The following is a 9,498-nucleotide window of genomic DNA, read 5'->3' as shown; positions in this document are numbered from 1 at the left end:
GTGGTGTGAGACTCCCTGTAAGTTAGGAATGAATGGTTTGGGGCTCCTGATTCCTTACAACAGTGGAGTGTCTGTGACAGCAATGAATGGGCATCTTGCTAAAGTTCAGCCAAAGTATGTTAGACTCCCCTCTCAGAAACCTTTGAAGAAATTCCAAGCTGGCTTTATGTGGGTGTTAGGTTGAGAATTCAGACACTGTCTCTTCTCCCCTGCAGGTTCTAGTACTTGGAAACAAGCGAGATCTCCCTGGTGCCTTGGATGAGAAAGAGCTTATTGAGAAGATGTAAGTACTGGGGTGCTGCTGCTGCTCCCGGTTTTGATGCTGTGGGCATTGTCACTCTGTCAGCCTCTCCGAGGCTGTGGAACTGCTGTAGCATGATTTGCTTGCACATTGCTTGGGAGATGCAGCACCTCCTTGTAAGTGAAAGAGTAGGATTCTTGGGGATCTGTTACATGCTGAGGAATGAGTAAAATGGGATTGCAGGTTCTTCTCTCAGGATGCTGGAGTCCTGAGCAGAACAAGCCAGCACAGAGCCACATCAGTTAGCTCTCCCACTATAGTGCATAAACTCTCATAGGGCATGCCCTAGTCCACAGAATGTCCCCTTGCTGCTTCTTCCTTTCCTTGAAACCATCCCTCCCAGTGCTCCTTTGGCAGTGGCTTCTGTGCCCCCTTCCTCACCCCCTAAACCCTCTGCAGCCGTAACACTATTGCCATTGGATAGTGAGACTCGAGAGGTGCTTTCCCCAAACCCTCAGGTGCAGACAGGTGTAAGGCTTGAGTTAGTTCATATAGCAGACTATGGTTCTACATGCCCTTTGAAGCCCTCCAGAAATGAGCCTACAGGAAACGGGCATTATTTAGAAGCACTTTAGGTTACATAGACCCACTGCAAGGTCCAACAGGGGCACCTACTACGTAGGAACCTGCCACATAGGAATGCTTTGGCATTCCTCCGTGGGGCAAGGCAGGAGAAGAATGAGGCGTTGCATCAGTGAGCACTCTCTTGTCCAATTTGCCACTACTCTTCCAAAGGGCCTTCCTCCCTCTAAAATGGGATTACTAGTCCCCCGCCCTCAATCCCTTTGTACTTTCCTGTGTCTGGTCTCCCAGCAGGGGTGCTTCTTGGGAGCGGAGGCGGGCAGGGTGGATAGGAGAATGATCACTGATACCGGCTCCACTCCCCACAGTGCAAAGCTACAGATCCCTGTTACACCTTCTGGCTGGAGAGCACACTACTGCATTCAGCTGTGGCAATTTTGAAGCTCTTCAGACTAGGCATGACAGCTGCACTTTGAAACACTTTAGATATTATGTCCGTCTCTGCCCCTAGTCAGTTCCTGATAACTAGGCTTGGCAGGATTCAGTTTTTATTGGTAAACATCAATTTTCATTTCGCACTCACAGACCAGCACTTCCATCATTAGCAATCAAAATTTATAGAAGGGGGACATAAGAAAAATGAGGGCTGGTGGAGCGTGTGACAACAGGGGGGAGCGGTCTTACCGAACTGTGCTGACTGTAGTTGGGACTGCAACTCCCAGAAACCCCAGGGGACTGAGAGCAGAGGAGGAGGAAGTGACAGGGTGAGCGGAGTTGGGACTAATGGCAGCTCTGCTGCTCAGCTGGTGGCAGTCTACAGTACAGTAGTTACATTCATCATGGCGGGCAGTTACACTGCACTATAGTAATAGTATATTGTCATTAATAAATTGTCTGCCCCCCACACCCCTAATTTCACACAATCCTGAAAATGTAAATAGATAAAAATCTAAGTAAATGCTTAAAAATAAACATTGATGTTTTCCATCAAAATTATTAAAAAATAAAAATCAAATTCTGTCACCTACTGATAATTCACTGCTGGGATGGTCCAGGGTGGGTGAGCCATCTCTGAAGCTGCTCTGTGATGACCTCCCAGAAATAGTGAACAGGGTTATAAGTGTTCATTGACACCCCAAGGATACTCTCACAGTGCAGCAGGACAAGATGTTGTTCAGTAAATTAAATACCCTTGTATTTGCCAGTGCCTGGAAGGATCTGGGGCTGAGAAGCTAAAGAAATGAACATTTTTTCATTATTCCTCTCCATGATCCCTTAATTACAAGAGACAGAGCTGTTTCAAGGTCCCCCCAGCCTTGATCCTGAAGTCCTGCTATACTCGATGCCATGGTAACAAAGGTTTTGCCTTGCTGGAGGGGTCAGGCAGGAGGCACTGGGTTGGGAGGAGATACTGGCACTAATGGCAAGGCATCCCAGGCAGCAACTAGCTGAGGTGGCTATTTGGGTAAATTTCCATTGTGCCCAGGTTTGCTTCTGGGCAGTGGGTTCTTGGCTCTTACGTGACAATTTCATTTTTCATCTCAGCTTTCCTTGGTGAGCGATAGGCCCCAGATTCCGTCCTCAGGTCTATTGTTCACTGAGGGCCAAATCCTGTTCCACCTGTATGGTGCAAACTAGACTTAGCCACCAAAGTGCAATTCTAGTCCACCCTATTTGAGTCCTTGAAAAATAACTAATGCAAAAAGTGGGTGGGTCCTCCTCCTCCTTGCTGGTTATGTGACTCTGTCTTAGCAGTTAGGTGATGGTGCAGTGTTACCAAAGTAGATGCATAAATGGATTTTCAGTGACTAGAATAGGTTGGAATAGAAGTGCACTTAGTCTACGTCCATTTAACTTCTATTAGGTGGGATAGAATCTAGCCCTTAGTGAGTGACTGTAGGCAAAGTCCTTGCTATAAAATGAGGCTTGTCTCCCTGTCTGTAAGGAGCTGTGAAGTCCTTGACTGAACAGTGCCACACAGGGGCGAAATAAATGATTTTGCTTAGCATTTTTGCAGCCAAGGCCACATGGTGGCACCAGGATCACAGCTTTAGTCTTGCTTGAGTGCATAATCTCTTAGATTTGTACAGTTGGCTTGAACACTGGAGCCCGGGTCCTGCAGCCCAGTGATCTTGTAGGCGAAACCAAGTCTCTTTGTCTGCATCTCCCACACCGGAGCATAATATAACCGCTCTGGCTCAAAGCAAACTGCCTGTGGAGGCTACACTGTTTTGGTGGGGCTGGATAGAGGGCTGTGGCTCACTCCCTTTCTGTGAGGGCTGCTATAGTTTCATAGATGTTTTGGTCGGAAGGGACCCATTAGATCATCGAGTCCGACCCCCTGCCATGGGCAGGAAAGAGGGCTGGGGTCAGATGACCCCAGCCAGGTGTTTGTCCAATCTCTTCTTAAATACCTCCAAGGAAGGGGACATCACCACCTCCCTTGGGAGTGTAGTCCATATTTTGGCACCCCTCACTGTAAAGAATTTTTTCCTGATGTCCAGTCTGAATTTGCTCTCTTTCAGTTTGTGGCCATTATTTCTAGTTACCTGAACGGGCGCCCTGGTAAACATCATATCCCCTATTTCTTGCTAACCCCCCACCCCCGATGAGTTTGTAGGCAGCCACTAGATCACCTCAGCCGCCTCTTGCAGAGGATGAACAGGTCCAGGTCTCCCAATTGGTCCACATAGGGTTTTTTCTGTAGGCCTTTAACCAGACGAGTGGCCCTCCTCTGAACCCTCTCCAGGCCATCCACATCCCTCCTGAAGTGCGGTGCCCAAAACTGGACGCGGTACTCCAGCTGTGGCCTGCTTGGTATTTCTGGTACCTAAGTTGGACAGAGGATCGTGTGTGTGTGTGTGTGTGTGTGTCCAGCTAAAGGTAGATCACTGCTGTCACTTTTACAGTTAGCAAAACCAAGGTAGAAAAGACAAATGATACATTTTAGATTATGCAGTAAGGTTACAGCTTTGCCCCCTCTAATGCACAGCCTGGCTAGTGGCTTATTTTTAGGGAGTCTGTTTCAGTCGTCAGGATGTCATTAGTTTTCCTTTTGCCTCTTTCAGTGTCACCAGAAAGGCTTTCCAGCCCTTTTCTTTGCCAGCAGCGTGAGATGATTAGAGTGGGGGGGCTCTGAAGGGGGGTTAAGGGGGACTTCTCTTTCTCCTCTCAGCCCCCTCAAGCTGCCCCCATAGAGCTGCTCCCTTCGCCCAGACAAACATGGACCGAATGGAGGCAGACAATAATGACTCGCTCTCCTCACAGGAACCTGTCTGCCATCCAAGACCGAGAGATTTGTTGCTATTCCATCTCCTGCAAAGAAAAGGATAACATTGGTAAGTACCGCCCTGGGCTTTAGGGAGTGTTCGTGGTGGGATCTGTTTCTCTTCCTTTCTGGTCAGTCAGGGTTCAGATGGGAAATGCCCGAGCCCCTCTCGTAGTCTTCCATCACCTCAGCTTCTGGCTTCTGCCTCATTTCAGTCCTGTCATGATTTTCTAGTTTTCATGTAAAGCAACCTGCCCTCTCCAGTCTAAAACAGGTTCTGGGCAGCAATGGGTGGGAAGGCAGGCAGGTAGGTTCCTTATGGGTGAGGGTAACAGGCCTCCTGGGGTATGGAGGACACCACGAGGAACTGCAGACTGAAATACAGCAGGTAAGAAACTCTGATGCCCCTTAAAAAGGAAGCCTCTGCCTAGGGCTAGAGTCCCACAAAAGAGAGACTGTTTGAGGGGAGTTCCTGCTCCTTGGTAGCTGGTAACGGTGTGCATTGCCTTTGCAGACATTACCCTACAGTGGCTTATTCAGCACTCGAAGTCCAGGAGGAGCTGAGAGCCCTTGGACCACATCTTGGATTGGGAAGATGCCATTGTACAAGCCCAAATCCCCCTCCCATTCTCCCTGTTCCCTGCTTTCTCTGTTCCTCTCTCCAGCTCTCTCTCTAGATGGGTATTTTTAGGGGACCCCAGGCTCCTCTCCTGCTGAGATGGAGCTCTTGTTTTTATTGTAAAGAAACTGTCTGACTTTGGAATCTCTCTCCCTCCTCCCTTCTTCCTCTCTCTGTCTCTCCCCTCCCATTTTTGGCACTGTTCTGTTGTTGTCAATGTGTATACAGTATATATATATATGTATATATATTTTAATTTTTTAATTTAAGCGATTACGCTATTACTAAACTAGGCCCTGTGACCTGTAGAAGTGCTGGGGAGCCCTCCCCCACCTCCTTGAAGGCAGGTTGAGCACCAGAGGCAGTATTGGAAAGTGAAGAAGAGTAGTATGTCCAGGCAAGGGCTAGCAGCTGAGCCTGGCCCCTAGGCAGAGTGGGGCTGGGCCATGCAGCAGGCAGACTCCTGGGGAGGCTGCTTTCTTCCCTCTCAGGCCCATGGGGCTCGTCCAGTATCTCCACTCCCCAGTGAGTGTCTGGAGCTCTTGCTGCCTGCCTGCTGCATGCCCACCCTGTCTCTTGTGATGGATTGAGCCCTTCTTCGGGTACTGCCCTGAGTGAAGTGGGTGATTTGTGAGGGGCTGGGGGAGACATTGTTCTGTTTGAGGTCAGCAGTCTGATCTGACTTGGGTGAGTCAGTGCTGTTCCCATCTGTAGAGCCCACCCCTCTGCTTCATTCCCCAGCATTTCACCTCCAGCTACAGGGTCACAAGGGGACTGGTCACTAACTGGTGGGGTAAACTCCCTGCCTCCCTCTTCACCCCAGTCTGTTACACAAGCCCCTGAAGTCTTTGTAGTCTGCTCTCCTGGTTTAGGTGTTGTTCTCCTGTGCTCCTCTCTTCCCTGGGCTGCTGCAGGCTGGGATTTGGGGGCAGGGGCAAATCACTTTTAGGTCCATAGAAACTGCCCGGGAGGAACTTGCAGTGTGACATGGAGGGGTCAGTGTGAACTTGGCACCCGAGGTACTGTGATTTATGCACAGAAAATCCCTGCTGTGTCCTGAGCTGTGGAGTGACCTGTGGCTGGCTGAGCATGCCCTGCCCAGGTCCTGCATGGGTCATTGTGAAGAGGTCCCATGGACTTTATGCAACAGCCAGCCACTGGCTCAGCACCAAAGCACATTCCACTAAAGAGGGCTAACAACAGTTTAAATTACTTTAGGACTGGAACTATACTAAGGTGCTTGTTTAGTACAGGATGACAAAACTGAGCACCCTTTCTACCCACCTCCAACTGCCAGCTCCCTGCCTCCATGCCCCTGAGTCCTCTGCAGTCCCCTGTGTTAGAGTTCAGCTGTGAGTGTGTTGCCATAGGACATGCACCCACATCTTGGGCAATCAGTGGCTTGGTCTCTGTTTTGCAGCCAACCAAGACTTTTCTGCAAAAGCTGCACAAGGACTCTTTGCTCTAACAGCATGGCTACCCCTTTCTTTGCTCCCAAGCTATTATATAGGACTTTCTTGCTGAAGCCTGGCAGCCTTGGGATCTTCAGGCTTCTCGTGTGTGCCTGCAGTCTGGGAGTGATGGTCTTGCTCCAGGTTCTGGCAGGGCAGTCTCTTCATAGGCATGCTCCCTGTGCCACTGTCATATGGTTCTCTGGTTTCCTGTGGTTCCCCTGGGATTGGATGCTAGTGAGGATTTCCCCTGTTTTGGGGGCAATGGTGTCTCTTCAGGGGCTTAGGAGCCCCTGTGGAGCAAGGTGGGAGACTCATGGCAGTAATGCTGCTCCGGAGGGCCCTAGAAACTACAGAAGAGTGCCTAGTTATGGTTCCCCGCAGATGAGGGTTCTTCCTGCGGGGGGTCTTCAGTGGTGGCTCCTTGGAGGACGTCCCATGGACTAAGAAGGAACTGGCTTGTATCTGGCTTGCGTGACTGTGGGATAGATGCAGGATCACTGGACATGGGCATTTCCAGAGGGGTGTCTTACCTCTTCCCTTCTAGTGCTTCGGTGGAAAGGGGCAGGCAGGTCTGTCTCAGCAGAATGGAAAGGCTGCCAGGTGGTTGTCCCTGTCTGTCATGTGTTACTGTGTGTGAGTGGCTGGGTCTCTTGCACAGGCTTAGAGCCTTGCTAGTTCTGCTGTACAGCTAGTGGCAAGGATGGGAGTGGCAGGAGGGGAAAGGCATTCTAGCACCAGGCCTTGCAGTCCACCTGACTTCTGTGCTCTGCTGGTGTCTGCTATCCCTGAGACTGCAGGTGACTTGGCAGACCAGGGAGCAAAGTATGGGGACAGTGAGATTTTTGTGCACTCTTAACCTCTTTCCAGCCAAGGGCAGATGGCTGTTATCTAGATGCAGTTATATCCCTCTCTATCCAGTATGTTAGCTAAGAGGCAGTTATGTCTTCAGAGCAGCTGGCAGCCTTGTGAGAGTCTGCAGGGTCCCTTCTCAACCCCATCCCACCCTGCACGGAGCTGGCCCCACTGGGGGCTCTCAGACTTCATTGTTCTTCTCTTCTGTTCTTGTTTTTGCAGAATTGCACAAGGAGATATTTCCATTTTTTATTTAATGAACTGTAAAGTGTCGTCATATTATTCCTTTTTTAAGATATATTTTTGGCTCATACTTGCCCTCTGTTGGGAAATGATTCTTGTAACTGTATAATTTTTTTTTTTTTTTTTTTTTTTGCCTCCTAATAATAAATTAACAATTTTGTGCTGGGGGTGTTTGCTGCTGTCTCACTTACATGTCTCCAACCCTTGGTACTGCTGTGGGGCATGGGTTCAGGAAGTGGTTACTCCCTCTCACAAAGGGCTTTCCAGCTGTCACCACTGTATCAGGGCTCTCTCAGGCAGTTGCCTATTGCCAAGCTCCTGAACAGGAAGGCAAGACAACCCCAAAATTGAAATGTCAGAGCTCTCAGGAAGTTGTTGTCTGAATGGCGGGTACTTTCTCTCCCCATGGACAGAGCCATGGGCAGATCTACAGTTTTTGAAAAGGGACGTGCAGCTGGTGAGGTGCATCGTCACATTTAAAGCCACACATTTTTCTCCAGCTAAAAATAAACTAGAAGCTTTACTAATATGCTAGGGGCCTAGGACTGTATTAAAACTGAAGCAAAAACACAACTTGATTGGAATGAGTTGAAAGCAGTCTGCAGGACTGCGAAATAGGACCTTTGTTACCAGGAGCAGCTAATAGCAGAATTGGAGAGAAAAGGATAGCCTGATTGGTGGAACATCAAGACCATTAAAAAGAGAAGGTTGTTAACACCTTGGGCGAGTTGGAAGCGATCAGGTAGATTATAATGAGCCATGGAGTCAATTGACTCCATCAGCACTGTCTGACCAAATGCTTCTGACACTGCCAGGCAGCTGTTTTAAATCTGGGTGGAGCAGAAATCAAGGGGGTGCACCACTCATGCCCCTGGATCTGCCCCTGGACAGAGCTTCTGGGTTCTGCTCCATCTTGTTCCAAACCTATCCTCTTGGTCCTGTGTTATGGGCTCGCTCCTCGGTGTGGCAGTGTCTGTTTCATACACACACTTCGCTTTTGCTCATGGGGAAGAAAAGGGTGTTTGGTTGGGAGAGCCACCCTGCTGCAGGTCTGCTGGGGAGAAATGCGCACAGGGTTAAATCACCACTTCTGGAAAGGCAGCTTTGGTGTTCCTGTTGGCTGACCGCAGCCCCTGGCTGGCATTCAAGAAGGGCTACTGTTCCCCTTTCTCACTCTTGCCCTTGGTCTGTGCCATTGGGAAACCCTCTCTCTCCAGCTCCCTGTCCCTGCCGTGCTCAGTGGCGGCTCTCTAGGGGATAAGTGCTTGTTGCCATTTGCTGACTTCAAATGAGAAGGCTCTTTTTTTGCATGGTCATTCTGCCTATTTGTGCCATGTGACACCTGCCTCCTTTCCAGCCATAAGCTGGGCTTTCCCCAATAGGCCTGGCCCGGTCTGCTCCCCCAGTGCAGAGAAGGAGATGGGCTTTATAAATCGCCTTAAGGCAGTCTTTTGGCTGGGTTGCTTCCACCTTGGTGCTCCTTTCCCCATGGTGTTGGCTGTTCTGTACAGGCAGCAGTGCTACACAGGCCAAGTGCATGCACAGGCAAGGGATGGGATCAGCCCTTGGGCCTTGGGCTTTGTGGAACCAGAACTAGAGCAGCAGGCATCTGCCCACAGCCAAAACGCTGAGGCTGCTGCCAGCTGCGAGCATGAGGGAACCCCAAACCGATCCCAGGCTGATTCTGCTACGCATATGCTGATCTGGACTGGGAGCAGGCTTGGTCAGAGCACTGGTGTGTGATAGCAGAAGTAGGGCATTGCAACTTGGCAGGCCTGTAACTATGGTGGGGAGGAAGCCCTGCCGTCTTAGTGTCATAGTACTTGGGGTCGGAAGGGACCTAAACAGATCATCAGATCCGATGCCCTGCCCCAGGCAGGAGCAGGTGTCGGGGTCATATCACCCCAGCCAAATATCTGTCCAGCCTCCTCTTGAAGACCCCCAAGTTAGGAGAGAGCACCACGGCCCTTGGGAGCCCATTCCAGAGCCTGGCAGCCCTAACTGTAAAGTACTGTCTCCTGATGTCCAGCCTGAACCTTCTCTCTAACAATTTGTGGCTGTTGAGGAACAACAAATCTTGATGAATTTTGGAGCAGGTGCCAACAGCCTAATCCCTTTTTCATAGCTAATAATCCTTAGAGCTGTAAGCTGCACTCCCTTCAGCAATATGTATGAGGTCCGGGTTAATACGTGTGCCCCTCGCAGCCCGTGGGGGAATGTGTGGACCCCTGAAAGAGCC

At 50.0% G+C, this 9,498-nt stretch overlaps 1 protein-coding gene across 1 annotated transcript in view; it reads left to right on the top strand.

Moving 5' to 3' along the window:
• ARL8A (ADP ribosylation factor like GTPase 8A) overlaps positions 1–7,424 on the top strand; it is a 28,991-nt gene extending 21,567 nt beyond the window's left edge. The window contains exons 5-7 of the mRNA XM_014522740.2: positions 216–283; positions 4,091–4,161; positions 4,606–7,424. Coding sequence (XP_014378226.2) covers positions 216–283; positions 4,091–4,161; positions 4,606–4,655 — 189 coding nt within the window. The 3' untranslated portion in view covers positions 4,656–7,424. The remainder of the gene's footprint in view (positions 1–215; positions 284–4,090; positions 4,162–4,605) is intronic.
• Positions 7,425–9,498: the final 2,074 nt, after the last annotated feature.

Source organism: Alligator sinensis, unplaced genomic scaffold (assembly GCF_000455745.1).
Source record: "Alligator sinensis unplaced genomic scaffold, ASM45574v1 scaffold766_1, whole genome shotgun sequence".
NCBI classification, from domain to species: domain Eukaryota; kingdom Metazoa; phylum Chordata; order Crocodylia; family Alligatoridae; genus Alligator; species Alligator sinensis.
This window is presented reverse-complemented; position numbering and strand designations above follow the sequence as displayed.